Source organism: Arachis stenosperma, chromosome 10, assembly GCF_014773155.1.
Source record: "Arachis stenosperma cultivar V10309 chromosome 10, arast.V10309.gnm1.PFL2, whole genome shotgun sequence".
In the NCBI taxonomy this organism is placed as follows: domain Eukaryota; kingdom Viridiplantae; phylum Streptophyta; class Magnoliopsida; order Fabales; family Fabaceae; genus Arachis; species Arachis stenosperma.
Genome location: NC_080386.1, coordinates 1,998,080 through 2,014,091, shown reverse-complemented (window position 1 = coordinate 2,014,091; position 16,012 = coordinate 1,998,080). Strand labels below are relative to the sequence as shown.

The following is a 16,012-nucleotide window of genomic DNA, read 5'->3' as shown; positions in this document are numbered from 1 at the left end:
AGAACGGGTGCAGACGGAATTGTCTGAAGAAAGCGCAGATAGAACTGTCGGAAGAAAGCGCAAATGAAACTGCTAGAATGAAACGCAGACGGAACTGTCAGAAGGAAGTGCAGATGAAACTGACGGAAGGGAACGCAGACGGAACTGTCAGAAAAAAACGTAGACGGAACTACCGCAAGAGTGGCCAACTGCTGAAAAACTACCGTTGAAAAGATGGCGAACTGTCGAAAAATTGCTGGAAAGTGACAGTGTGAAGAGATGACAAACTATCGGCAGGTGATGAAAAGCATCTGGTTTCTCTACGAGAATAAATAAGTAGTGGATGAGCTAATCGGTGAGGTCAGAAAAGCATTATAGCATTGACCAAAGAGAGAGAAAAAAATGACACGAAAAAAAGTATGAAAAATACGATAATTTCACCAAAAGAGAATCCTTCTCAAAGAGGATACCATGTTAGAAAGAGAAGATGAAATAATAGAAAAAATGTAAGTATTCAAATTATATAGAATAATACAATATAGAAAGATTTATATATATTAAGATAATCAAAATATTAAAGACGTAATATCCTATAATAAATATTTAGATATATTAAATAATGCTAATTAATCTTTATTATACTCTAAAAAATAAAAACAAGAACAACTAACGCAGTCCACACTACTCATTAGCTAATTAATATATTTGATGACGCGTCATCATTTGTCTATTATTAAAAGAATGCTTTAGCTAGTTTGAGATGCAGTCTTGCTTTACAAGAAACAAACAAAATATGGATTTAGCTTTTAAATTTGAAGGTATATATATTGATATATTGATTATTGAGTCACCAATGTACTAAGTTCGCAAATCACTGGAGGAATCAAATCACGCAAATTTGTACTTTCTCATCCTCGATTCTTCTCACTCAAAATATAGCTGCATGAACTTCGAACGAAATTACAATATAGCATATAGATGTTTGTGTGTAATATATTCAATTAAACACAACAATTAATTAATTTATTTTGTCAGTAAAGATAAAAATGGCGAAACAATGCTTGTGGATATGGCTTTTAGTGGTAACGGTAATGTTGTCATTTTCATTTTACGAGTGTCATCCTATGAATATGATAATGATTTTTTTTTTTCAGTTTACAATATGATGATTTTTTTTTTTTAGTCGGGCCTAAAGTCTCTAAATAAAATTGGTTTGGATAGACCTGCCCGATTCTACAACAAAAACCGAAGTCGTGCTCTAATCGAAAAGGATAAAATGGTTTGAATATTCATGGTGCCTTCACTGCATGGTATATGATACCACTTTTAACTCCTACGGATGCTTTGGAACTTCAATTGCAACCGAGAATTCTCAGTGTTGTCTTGTCTGTACTTTCCCTTCGTCATAGCTCGGAACAGTTCTCATGGACTTCATCGTCTTGTGTTGTGGAGCTGCCCCTTAAATCCAAGGCAGAAAGAGTAATCTCGAGAGTAAACATCTTTACTACTCTAAATTCAAATGCGAGATGGCCTGCATTTTGTTTCTGATTTTCTGCGTTGATCTGTTGATCCTCTCTTGTTCCATTCCTTAAAGAGTAATCTCGAGAGCGAACATCTCTACTACTCCAAATTCAAATGCGAGATGGCCTGCATTTTGTTTCTGATTCTCTGCGTTGATCTGTTGATCCTCCCTTGTTCCATTCCTTTCAATTTGATGCCTCGTGGAGCTTCCTTGAATGGTTTGTGTCTTCCTTCCCCGAAGTCCCGATGTAAGCTGCTTTCCTTTATTTGTCTGCTACTCAATTCTGTTTGGGGCCTACACCCAACTTACAAATGTGTTCGATCCAATCCTGCAAGTTAGACGAACCTCCTTCCAAAGTATGTCCTGTATCGGATTAGCCGGGTTCCCAGGCCAATTCCTATCAAGCTTTCGCTCCTCTTCCATTGCTGCTGTTATGTGTGCCAGTTGGTTCCCCTCCCTGGGGGTCTAGGTAAGTCCACAATTCTCCACTTCTTTCATCCAGTCTAGAATATCTCTTAAAATGGGTTCCGCTTCGCCTTCTATGATGTTTGATTTTAGAGCTTGTACTATGAGAAGGATATATGATTCAATTAAAATTTTTTTTAACCTAAGGTTTCTGGCTAGGATGATTGCATTTCTAATCGTTGTTGCCTCTACTGTTAGGGCTGAGCTTGCGATGATTCTGTTCGTAGCACCCATGACTAGGGGTGGCAAAACGGGTTGAACCCATCGGGCCGACCCGTTAAATCCGCTAAAAAAGGCGGATCGGGCTAGAATTTGGAGCCTGCCAAACCCACACCGCCAAATTGGCGGGTTTTGGCTGGGCGGGGCGGACCCATCCGCCGGGCTGAAGATTTTTTTCTTTTTTTATTAAATAAAAGAGTGATTACTATTATAAAATTAATAATTATAGAATTTTCAAACACGTTTTTTGTTTTTATTCTTCTTTTAGTTATTAACTTTATTTATTTTATTTTATAATTTTGTATATTTGTTCGAATTATGTGACTTATTTTTTAAAATAAAGATAGTTCTATTGAGAAATATTATTTTGAACAATTTTATTGAAGTTCAAAATAAAAAAAAAGATAGTAAAAAAATTATATTATAATTTGACTATTTTTTATTTGTATTTGATTTTTTAATTATTATTTTTTAGTTAATTTTAATGAATTTTATTTTTCAAAAAAAAAAGTCAAGCGGGCTAGCCCGCCGACCCGCCAATCCGCCATAAAGCAGGGCGGGCTATCATTTTGAACCCACTTTAGTTGGCGGGGCGGGACGGCCCGCTTTGCCACCCTTACCCATGACGAATCTCCCCCTGTTGTCTCTGATCATTGTCGCTGTTGCTCCTTCTCCTGAGTTGCGGTTGAAGGTTGCATTCACATTGGCCTTGATCCACTCCTCTGGTGGTGGCTTCCAAGTAACTGCTCTCATTTTCTTTGCCATTTTAGTATTTGTTGATATTTGTTTCTCATCATTGGTTGCTGCTGTAAATTCTTTCTCCATTGCACTGGCTCTTCTGATTGTAGTCTTAGGATCGACTGCTATATTCTAAAAATAAGCTCTGTTTCTTGCTTTGCATAACTCCCAACACAAAAAAGCAATTTTATTGATCATTATGTCCTGATTCTTGTCCTTGTCTACTCTAATTTTTCTCACATTCATAAGAAACGAGTTTCCAAAAATTGAGATAGTTTCTGTTGATTGACTGAGTTGGCATTGAGCCCCAAACCATGCTGCCTTAGTCCAAGGATATAGCAAGAGGGTATATTCTATAGTTTCAATGCTCTCATTGCAAATAAGGCAGATGGGATTTCTTGTGAGTTTTTTTCTAAATAGATTGGCCCTCACTTGTGAGAATTCATGGTGGAAAAGCAAAAAATAAAACTAACAAAAACTAGAAAACAAGCAAAAGACAAACTATTTACGCTATTCACATATGTACAATAACCAATAACATAACACCATTGCAAATCCCCGGCAACGGCGCCATTTTGATGAATGGATTTTTGACGGTTTAGAATTTCACAAATGAAATCTCGTTGCAAGTATAGCTTCTAAACCAACACAAATCCTTTCATACAAAAATTTGGTTGTCACTAAGTGCAAACTCCTAAAATTAATAACTGAAGTATTTAAACCTCGGGTCGTCTCTCAAAGGACTTGCAGGGTAGTGTTCTTGTTATTGGTTACGGACTTGTTGATTTTGGGGTTTTAGATGAGAAACATGAATAGTAAATGGTAAGAAAACTTTATTAACAAAATGGTCTTGGCAAGATTTGGTTGTCAAGGGTCTTCATCATTATCACTAGCCACAAGTATGGTAGTTGCAAGGATTAATCCCACTTAGTCATCCTTAAATCAATTAACAAAGGAAAGTCAAGTGAGTTATATCAATCCTAGTCCATAAGTCCTAGCTTTCCACTAATTGGATTAATGAAGGCTAGAGTTAATGGCTATCAACTAGCAATCAATTGGACACTAGTGACTCAAGAAATCCTAAGTTACCTTCTCAAGCCAAGAACATAAAATTCTAGTCTAACATTCTTCCAAGCATTTCATCAAACACTTGGAAGGCACAAAAGAAAAATATAGTAAAAGAATTCTAACAACAATTGAATACAAAGAATTAACAACAACAATCAAGGAACTCACAATTATCATGAATTACCTCAAATTGCATTATTGAAAGAAAATAAAAGAATAACACTAGATCCACAACAAAATGAAGAATTGCAAGAATTAAAGTACATAACTAGAGAGAGGGAGAAGAGAAGAGTAAGAATTGATAAGGGAAAAGTAAATCAAAGCATGAGTTAAACCTAGATCTAAGAGGAGAGATTAACCTAAACCTAATCCTAATTCTAGAGAGAAGTGAGAGCTTCTCTCTCTAGAAACTATCTCTAACTACTAAACTAAGCTAATGATCAAAAGTATCTAAAGTATGTTGATTCCCCTTCAATACTTGATTTAAATAGCATCAGAAATGAGTTGGATTGGGCCCACAAGGCTCCTAAAACTGCTGGGGACGATTTCATTAAAGTGGGCCACGGACAGAATCGGCGCGCGCGTGCAAAGTGCGCGTGCGCGCCCCTGAACGCGAAGCAACATATGGCAAAATTTATATCATTTCGAAGCCCCGGATGTTAGCTTTCCAACCCAATTGGAACCGCATCATTTGGACCTCTATAGCTCAAGTTATGGTCAATTAAGTGCGAAGAGGTCGGCTTGACAGCTTTCCGGTTCTTTCATTTCTTCATGAGTTCTCCAACTTTACATGCTTTTTCTTCATTCCCTTGATCCAATCTTTGCCTCCTAAATCTGAAATCACTTAACAAACATATCAAGGCATCTAATAGAATCAAGGTGAATTAAATTTAGCTATTTTAAGACCTAAAAAGCATGTTTTCACTCTTAAGCACAATTAAAGGAGAATATACAAAACCATGCTAATTCATTGGGTAAATGTGGGAAAAGGTCTACAAAATACTCTAAATTCAATACAAGATAAACCGTCAAATTGGGGTTTATCACCTAGCATGTTGATAGATAAGCCTCCATTTCCAGTTTGCTATGTCGTGACCAATCCTTTCCTTGGTAATAAAGCCATGCCTTGGGTTGCTAAACCAGGTGAATTGCCCCTCCCCCCCCCCCTTTCAGCTCCAAATCCATGAGATAGTTGGCATCAATGAAATTTCTAAAGTTGACCATTTGGCTGCTTGGCTTGGGATGTAGACCTTTTTTTTTTTCATCTTGGCTAATAATATCATTGAAATCCCTGATAAATAGCTGTGGTATTAGCTCACTATCTCGGTTTTCTGCCATTTCCTTCCAAAGAAGCCTTCTTTGAGCGAATTTTCGACTACCATATATAAATTTACACTTCCATTTGTAGCCTTTCCTGTTGTTAATATTAGTAGCAATAAGGTTATTGGACCAAGAGTAAACATCAAGATCAATACTTTCATTCCAAAATAAACAGAGGCCCTCAGACAAACCCCAGAATTCCACATTAAAGTAGCTAGTAAATTTGAGTTTCTTCTTAATGCTCCTAATACATTTTTTCTTAGCTTAAGTTTCCATTAAAAACACTACGGTCAGCTTTATCTGTTTGCACAGATTTCTTAGTTCCAAAACTGTCGCAGGTACCGCCAGCCCCCGACAGTTCCAGCTTAAGATGGTCATGGCTGAGGGTGGGGCATGGTAAGGCCCACCTCCTCAGCCATCATTTGGTTGTTGTCCACTCTTCTGGATTGTTGTATCATTCTTTTCTCTGCTCCCATGACTTCTTTCACTTTTGTTCTTCCTTTCTTGCTGCAGCTGCTGCTCATCTCTTCTTCTTCTGTTGCACCTTTCTGGTTATCATATTTTATCAGCATTTGGTCTGCTCCTTCCCTCTTCCTTTTGAGCTTTATTCTGGCCATGATATTTTGTGCTAATTCTAGTTCCCAAGCTTCTATCATATTTTTCTTCTTATAGTGTTCTTCTTCTTCATCCCACTCTTCCTCAGGTAATTCAACGAAGTACATCTCACCTGTTGTAGAGTTATAGACTTGGGTTTCTATTTTGGTGCTGCCTTTTAGCTTCTTTTCCTGCTTTTCTCTAAATTTTCAGTAGCTCTTATATTCTCCTACATGCATTTTCCTTCTGCTTTCCTTTTCAGCCTCTTCTCTTCCTTTTTCCCATCTTGCTAATAAAATCTGATGTATAGTAGGGGCCTTGGATTGACACTCATCGCTTCCTTCCTTTTCCATCATGCTCAATCTGTTGTTACAGAGGTCCACCATGTTGATGTTTCGATCCATCTTGAAATTTTTTGGTTTATGGTTTGCACTTTCTCTTTGACTGTCCAAGTTTCCCTTCATGGGCAGGCCCACATGGTTTTCTTCTCTCTTTTCTTCATATTCAGTCTCATTTTGTTTTTGGCCTATTTCAAGTTGGCCCATATGCTTGTCCCTTCCTTTTTCCACTAGGTTTTGTAGAAGGTTCCCAAGTTTCTCTATGATGCCCTTTCCTCTGTCAATATCTTTTCCTCCTTCTCCATTCTGATTTTCCTTGTTTTTCTCTCTCTTTTCTTTCACCATCTTTTCAGGGATTCCGCCGTCATTCTCCTCTCTCCTTATCACTTTCAGTCTTTCAATCTTCTTTTCTCCCGCAAATCCCTCATTCTCTGACCCTTGATGTTTACTTTTGGATTCACCTACTCTGCTACTTTATGTACACCTACTTTCACTCTCTGTATTGTGATCGTGTTCTCCACGCGCTCTTTCTTCCATCTCTTGTCCTTCTGAGTTTTCTTCTTTGTTCATCCCTGTTCCTCTATTGAAAATTGCTCTGATTGGGTTCACTCCTGACCCAAGTTCAAACCTGGGTCTCAGAGGATCCCAGCTAGCCATCGCTAGCTCCTTTTTATATTCCTTCTTTCCATGTCCTATGATATCGCATCTCAGGCAGTAGCGATCTTGGAGTCTTTCATATTTGAACTCTATCCATGTTTTTTGTCGTTCTTTTCTAGTCATCCAGAAGACCGTAGGAAAGGATTTTGAAATGTTTATGGCCACTCTTACTCTTAGGAAGGTTCTGACAAATACATTTTTCCTTTTCGGATCCTCCACTTTAGCCACTACTCCTAGCATATTGCCAATGATTTTTGTAGTTTCTCTTTCTATGTGTTCCAAAGGAACTCTATGTATTTGTACCCAAAACTCCATAAGCTCGTGACTAACTTCATAAATGGCTGCATTTTGCCCTCATAATTGCAGGTTAATGAGGTGGCCTTTAACACACCAAGGTCCCTCCTTGAGAATTTGCAACCCTCTTCTCTGGTTCCTGAAGCTAACCAGTAGTTTGTTCTTTCCTACTTCAGAAATGAAGATATCCTCCGGGTTCCCCCAAATTCCCAGAAGTGCATTCTTGCTTGCCTTAAAGCTAATTTCTTTATCTGCTACTATTTTACCCACTAGATTGATACAATCTTTTTTATATTCCTTCTTTTTCTTCTTGTTGATTGTGATGGTCATTCCTTCAATCTATTGTAGTCCATATGTTGCCTTTGCTATGATTCATTGATGGCTCGTTGACCATTCTTCGTGATATTATTGGAGGTTGCTGTGGGATTCCATGTGTTTGGTTTGATGATATAAATTCTAGTGGTTGTGTGTTACCTTGAAGTGGAGCGGGTAGTGTTTGTTTGTATAAGTGAAGATTGGGAGTTAAGATATGGGGTTTGGTTGGATGATAATTAGTGGTAGTGAAATGGATGAAAAATTGGATATGAAAGAGATATTTTGATGAAGCTAAAACTCACAAGAATTAGAACCAGAGTTCTACTTGACTCTCCTTGAAAGAGAAAGCTTCTCTCCTGAGAAAGAATGTCAATGGTTGTTTACAATATAATGATAAATTTAAAGAGGAATGATGCACCAATTGCGCTCAAAATTTCAGCCTGCATCTGGTTGACGAAACTATCTAAAAGCCCACGTCCCATTGTCAACAAGCTTAGTCCTGATGGGCCAGATCCAGGGCACTATTAATTGATCACCACAGGCCCACCCTGCCACTACATTTTCCTAAGGCAACCCAAGTTAATCCAACAATAGTACACAAGCATATATAATAATAAAAAGTGGAGTTATATAAAAATGTATATTTTTATTAATTTAATTTTGATGTACTGTGTAAAATATACGTGCATTTTATTATTGTTCAGTAGCTCGTGTATCGAATGGGTCGGGTGTGCCAAATGCTCAGGGATGATAGGAAAATTGGATTCGGATCACCTTCATGCGTCTGGACCTTTGGAACTAGTGCGTAGAGGAAAAGGTCGGAGCTTGAGGTCCTCCCGGGTTGACGATGTAGAGTGGAGATGGGGTGCCACCTGCAAAAGAACCCCGACGCTCTAGTCAGTGTACAAAGGCGATAGTTAGGGTAAATGTTAGGTGACGTACTTCTGGAGAGGGATAGGACCCTCCTTTTATATAGTCTGCGCTAGGACGGGTCCCACATGGGTAGACCACCTTCCAGGAAGTTTCCTCCCTAACTGTCAAATACTTCGCGAGAGGGGTGGCGACATTCGGGCCGCCTCCTGGTTCGGGTCGTATGAGGCCGACAGGTCGGCTGGTATGTTGGGTTCGGCCAATGGGCCAACTAGACTGAGCCGGAACAATTATATAATGTCAAATCAGTAAAAATAAATATTTTTTATATTGACCGCGTGAATAATCATTCAAAAAATGGATATAATTATACGATTGTTACACTGCATTAAAATTAAACTCATTTTTATTTATGTATTAAAAGTTAGAGTTTATACTTTGTATCGGAATAGAGATTAGGATAGAATTTTTGCTTTATTTTCAACGGGATCAAACTCCTTTTAAGCGAGGAAATTCATAAAATGATAATGGAGAGATTAACCCACTTAAATTAAAATAATATGATTTAAAAGTTACAACTTTAATAATATTTAACCTTTTATTTTATCATTTTATTAATTTCCTCAAGTTTAAAAGATTCTTTCTTTCAACGGTGTTTTCACATAGTTATTTTACATAACAATGGTTTCGAGCTGAAGTTTATAAACTCTTATATATTATCAAATATAATGAAATTACAGTTATAATCCACAATATATAGCAAACTCCTTTCAAAATTTAAAACCCCAAGATCAATTCATTTCTCTACACATCCTTAAAAAAGCTACCGGTCAAATAATATACGCCATCATTTAGATGAGACTCACGATATCTGTTTTTATATAAAGTTAATAATTAATAATTATTAAATAATTTAATATATTTAATTAAATTATTATTAAATAATTTTTAATTATTTTCATATGAAAATATTTTTATATAATTTTTTACCCATCACTTATTATTACACATGATTTTATTTATTTTTATTCAAGATAAATGTAATAACTATTGAATCACTTAAGTTAAACCATCACCCCACCGCAAAAAAATAAATAAAAATCATACATAATTAATTAAATTTTGTTAGATAGATAATGGCTTTTGTGAACAATACGAACAATAGATTTTAAAATTGGCCCAATAAAATAAAAATACACTATACCCCCAAATTATTCATCTAAATCTTAATATTAGGATAATCATCTGCACACATAATAAATTGAACATTTAATATATCTCTTATTCACATTATTTAATATTTTCATTATCTACTTATACTTTTTCTTAATTATAAAACATGGTTAGATAATTCAGTATTTGAAAAATTAAACAAATTTACGTACCTTTAGGCTTTATTATATAACTTTTCCCTGCTAGCTTTGCACTTCTTATCTCCAAATGCATCATATGTTGGTGATGATGGCTAACATGGAAATTGGAAACCTCATCTTTGACGACCAAGAGTTCCATCTATCTAGCCAATAGGCCAAACTTTTGACCAGGTGTTATGTATATTCATCCTAATAGTCACAACTTGAAATGTTATCTGATCTCTACTCAATAAAATGAATTATCCTGAACATATTAAAATTAAAGATCATCGTCAGATACATACAAACATGATGGAACCATCATCTTTTTCAATATCCATCATCCTTCTCCCATGTATACTAACATTATTCCAAGTTGTAACCCTTTATCTTTTTTTATTTTTATTTTTTGCGTTGCAAAAAGAAGAATAATGTATATTTCATTTTATGTTCATCTTAGAATTCATCATCTCATTACTATTCATCACTAAGGTAGCGTTTGTTTTGAGGTACTGAGACAGAGACTGAGAGGCTGAAATTCAGTATTATGTTTGTTGATTCAGAGACTGGTACTAAAATTTTTGTCTCTGTCTCTAAAATTTCAGTATTTCAGTACCTCCAAAAAGTAGGGACATAGGGGACTAAAATTTTTAGAGATGAAAACTGAAACTTTAATAACATTTTATACCTAAAATACCCTCATTTCAATTAATTAATTCCAATTTTACTCTTTGTGCAAATTAAATTAGTTTTTCATTCTTGTTTTAATTTGTGTCTCCCATTTTGCACCAAACAGAATATTGAGATTTATTTCAATCTCTGTCTCTTAGTCTCTATCTCTCAGTCTCAATTTTTCTGTCTTTGTCTTTCTACCAAACGCTACCTAAGGGAATGAATTATTTTTATTAGGTAGAAGTATATAAAGTTCAAATTTAAACATTTACATATTTTTATTTTATTTTGACGTAAATAATATATATAGATGATGAATTTGTCTAAGATGCATAAGGAACTACAAGAAGGTCACATTTCATATATATTGCTGGATTGGATTTGACTTATAACCCAAAAAATGTTGAAATGACAACCCGTGGCCACATTTATTTGACAAGTGTGACATGGAAGTGTAAAACACAGTCATATGTTTCTCTGTTTGTAATGCAAATCAAACTGAATGTTTTGTTTTTCCTTTTCCGCCTTATCCACTATAATCCTGTTTATCCACAAGCCAGTGGAATCCACTGAGCATATATATATTAGAAATCGATAAGTATAGGTATCAAGTTACTTTAGAAATATCTTTAAGTAGATTGAGCTAATCGATGAAGAAGATGATTAAAATTGGTAATACAAATTAAAGTATAATTCTTACTCATATGGATATGACTTTATTGCTTTATTTTGTGTCGGCCAAAGTTTGCATGCAGTTCATTTACAAATTACTATAACCAATTAATAAGCAGAGAAGATTCCGATGAATTGATGAAATATATAATGGACACAGTAATATACACACCTGACCTGAGCTTATTGCAATCTTTTCAAGTTTTAATTTGAACAACTAACTTATTATCACGTACGTGTCTTTTATTAATCCGCACAACAGATAGAAACTTTATTATTGGTGGAAACTTAGGTGCAGTCGACTTCATGTGGAGTTAATAGCTAAGAACTGTTAGATGAAATTTAATCAAATCACTCAAATCATCTAATGATTCTCAGCTATCAACTTCACGTAAAGTCAACTGCAGCTGAGTTTCCACCTTTATTATTAGCACTTTGCTGGTTGTGGAAAGTGGATTTATATGATGACGCAGCAACCAGTAAATAACATTGCCTAGCTATAGGTCTTTTTCTAGGCAAATTATATTCCATAGCCCTTTCAAATTTAAAAAAAGAAAATATAAATTAAAAAAAAATTAAGCATAATTTAAGATAAAAATTCAGGTGCAATTCACACAGTATAGTATTTGCAGTATGGTATATAAAGTTTGTATCTAAAAGTTGTTAAATAATTTAATAGATTTAATTAAATTATTATTTAACGACTCTTATCTATTAACTTCATGTAAAATTAACTAAGTTACACTTGAATTTTTGTTATAATTCAATCAAATAATCATAATCTAAATATGTTAAAAAAAAGTGTTAGGAATCGGCAAGTTTTGTGATTTATAACCATTAATTAATTATTATTAGTATTTTTAATAGTACGAGATTACATCTCATAATATCGAATTAAGAAAGTTTAGAGGCGAGCAACTTTTGTATTTTGTAGCTAGCACTTAACTATCAAAAAAAAAGTGGGTGATCTCCCACCATTAAATGTAATCTCACACCATTAAAAACATTATTGATGACTAATTAATGATTACAAAACATAAAAATTACTGCTCCCTAACACTTCTTTATAAAATTATTTATTTTTTTTATTAAATATTGATCAAATTTTAATAAAGCCTCTAGACTTTTTCACGTTGAAAATAAGTTAGGTATCAAAAGTGTATATATATAGTAGTGTGTATAATAAACAGTAACATTTTTAGATAATACTACTATCATGAATGAGATACGCTCAACCGCACTAACATTTTCATCACTAATCACTGTGTAGGATCATCAATCATCGTCATCTACATCGTCATCATCGCTATATAACTATATCATCATCACCTTTATTATGGAAAGCTTACTATACTATAAATACCATAATATGTGTATAGCTCTATACCTAGCTATACGAGCAAACAATCCTTAGTTTATTATAGGATATATATAGATATATACATAAACATATATACATGAGGAAGTTGATGATGATGAGGAATATGGGGTGTATTTTGGTGGTGGTGTTGCTTCTTCTTCTAAGTGGTGGAAGTGAGACACGGCCACTGAGTCCTACAATTGTAAGCAACATGCTTCGAAACAAGAAAGAGCCGTCGTCATCATCATCAGCAACAACCACAGCTACTCACCATCATCGTTCAATTGCAGAAAATATGAATGGACGATATAATAATGATTACAGCACTCAAAGACTGAGTCCCGAAGGACCCGACAGTCAGCATCACTACATAAACTATTGACTACAACCATGTGTTTCGAGTCTTTCGTTTTTATGTATCTTCCGTTTGCTGCAGCGTGTGTTGAGATCTTTGTTTTTGTAGGTAGTTGTTGTCTTATTTTATATATATATATATATACACACACAGTCATGAGGGCTTTAGATTTCAGAGACAGAGAGTGGTGTTACTATTGTTACCAAAATACCATGGTTTCCAGATTTTGATTGATATCTCATTTTCTGTTTCTCTTTGATGCATTAATATTAGGTGGGTTCTCGAGTACATATGAAATTGGTACATAGAATACATATATAGACACTCATTGCATCAACAAAAAAAGAAATAAAAATAAAAAGAAAAAGTAAGATCAACGTGTTAATTTTTTTTCTCTCTCTGTATCTATATATGTTTTATGTATGTTTAAAATATGTACGAGACTGAGAGTAAATACCTAATATTAATAATGAATTGAAAGAATCCGAGAATAAAAAGAAGCTTACTTGGTCGTATTCAAATAAGAAGAATGATGTATTGCCTTTAGAGGTTTAAAAGTTTGAATCCCCAAATTTTATAATATTAACTTGATTTAATATTTAAGGAACGTTTAAGAGAATATCTTAAATTCAAGTATAGTTACTAAGTTTTGGAGGATTGATTATTGAATTGTTTTACTAATAAAAATTATTTAAGTTGCATGAATAGGGCAGAGTACATTTGATAATGTTTCAATTCTGTGAGTAATTTAGACCATACTTGTATTGACAAGATTATAATTTAATTTGAAAATATTTTTAGGGTAATGTTAAGAAGAAAAAAGAAAAAAAAAGTTAGAATTTATCTTACAACCATTAATAAATGTTAAATAAGATAAATTATCATTATTTTTTGTTAATTTTATATAGTTACTAAACATTTTTAATATTTTTAACGGTGAATCTTATTTAAAATTGGAAGAAATCAAAATGTTAGAAAGATTGGATCTTTAAGAAATCACGTAGATTGAATTATATTTTAACAAATCCGTGTAGATTGATACTTATCTTGTGCCATATATATGTGCTATATCTTATTATTTCATTAGTGGATTATTGAAACTTTGACAGTCATAAGCATGATGTCTTGTTTGTCCTCGTCTGCATCGGCGGCGGCCACCAGAAGTAACCCTAAACCACCGCAAGAACAAGAGAAGCAGCTAATCCCAGCGCTCCCAAACGAAGTCGCAGTGAGCTGCTTAGCACGCGTGCCACGCCGCCATTACAAAGCACTTTCCCAAGTTTCGGGACCCATACGCTCCCTCCTGGCTTCTCCTATATTTTACAATGCCCACTCTGCCTTTCATGGCAAGCAACCCTTCCTCTACCTCCATCTCCACCCAAACTGCGGCCTCCCTTCGCAATGGTGGGCGTTCTCCCTAGCCTCTCCTCCATCACCATGCACAAAAGTAATGCCCTTTCCCATTCCACCGCTTCCTTCGCCAACATATCAAGCCGCCTACGCCATCCTAGGCCACCACATCTACGTTATCGGCGGCCACCTCGGCGGCATACTTTCCCAGCAAGTGTGGATCCTCGACTGCCGCATTAACCGCTGGCGACAAGGCCCTAGCATGCTCATCCCTCGTGTCGGTGCATCTACCGCTGTCGCGGACGGCAAGATCTACGTCATGGGCGGACGGGGACGCCAGCTGCCAGATATTTGGGGCGAAGTTCTTGACCCAGCTGTTGGTCGTTGGGTGGAGGCGGATTATAACTGCCTCAACTCAAGCAGTGGAGATGGCACGGAATTCAAGAAGAATAGAGCGTGCTTTACGGTTGGTGCGCGTGTTGTGACGTGCGATGCGAGGAGAGTGGACAGGTTATGGTTGGGGAGAAACGGGTGGGGCTGTTTTGAGGATGGTTTCTTTTATACATTGGATTACCCGGACAAGCTGGTGGGGCACGAATTGGGGGACATGGAGGAGTCGGTTGAGTATTGGGGGAAGCCTTGGGCGGTGAAAGGGTTGTTGGATTTGCCCATGTGGTACTCAATAGTCACTAGGAGGAGGCCCAAGCAACTGGCTGGTTCCGGAGGCAATGGGAGGAGCTTGTTTCTGGTTTGGATTCATTATTGGAACCAACAATATGAGCTCTGGTGCTCTCAACTGGACCTCAACAACACAAAGAGGGGTGATGATTGGCAGCTTTCTGCCATTCCTTCTTCGTCCCACAAAATCTTCTCTTCTTTTGACCAATTCACCATTGGCGGCACTTTAGTAGTTCATGACTTGTGATGTTTTGCTCTTCATCAAGGAGGAATCATATTCGAAGTGGCATTTTATGATTTTTTAGAATTTTCTTTTAGTTCAAAAAATATATTTTCAAAGGTCCATAACTCAACTTCTTTCTCTTCTCTTTCTTCGTGAGCTTCCTTCTCTTTTCTTTCTTTTTTTATGGTGTTCCTTCTTTTTCTTCTTTCTCTCTCTCCCTTTGAAACTCTATTCATTTCCTCGAGTTTCACTAAATTGAGCTTCTTTCTCCCTTCTTTCCCGTTTTTTGGATAACTCTTGCCACCTCTGTTATCGTTCGTCTGCTCTCTCTCTTGTTCTCTTTCTTTTGTTTTTGTCCTATTCCTTTCTCTCTCTTTCTTTTACAAACCCTCATTTTGATGGAGATCTCATTCTGATTTCACTTCATTTTAATTCTCTGAAATTTTAACGCATCTCTTATAGTGTGAATCATGAAACGGTCTCTGGAGATTAGGATGAAAATCTATGAAGTTACAGAAAGGCGCTGAGAAGGAATGATCGATTGTTGTGATGAGATCCAGCAACAGATCTCATCGGAAGAATTTTTTCATTTTCTGTTCCATCAGCTCTGGTTTTCTTGTGTCTGTGGAATGGAGCTGTACGGGCGATCCAACGAAGGTTCCCAATCTGATCAATGGCTAGAGTGGATCGGAATTTGACTCAAAGGTATGATATTATGTTAGATTTGATATAATGCCCCAACCGCTCTATTTTTTTTATTTCTTGTTTATAAAATAAAATATGAAAATCGTTTCCCTTTTTCTCAATGTTTGTGGTTTTTTGCGATTGTAATGTGTCTTATAGAAGAATATGGGGTGTTGTGAAGTGTGTGTGATCCTGATTTTGAAAAATACAGAGGCTGCGTGGCAGATGAGATTGGGTGCTGCAGAAGAATTTTATCCCCAAAGATTTGGTGAGGCTGATTGTATCTA

At 35.8% G+C, this 16,012-nt stretch overlaps 1 protein-coding gene across 1 annotated transcript; it reads left to right on the top strand.

Annotated features, from left to right (window-relative positions):
- Window positions 1–14,240: 14,240 nt before the first annotated feature.
- On the top strand, window positions 14,241–15,065 carry LOC130955418 (F-box/kelch-repeat protein SKIP6-like). Its single transcript, XM_057882268.1, has one exon. It carries the CDS (start codon window positions 14,241–14,243, stop codon window positions 15,063–15,065), a length of 825 nt encoding a protein of 274 aa, XP_057738251.1.
- The last annotated feature ends 947 nt before the right edge of the window (window positions 15,066–16,012 follow it).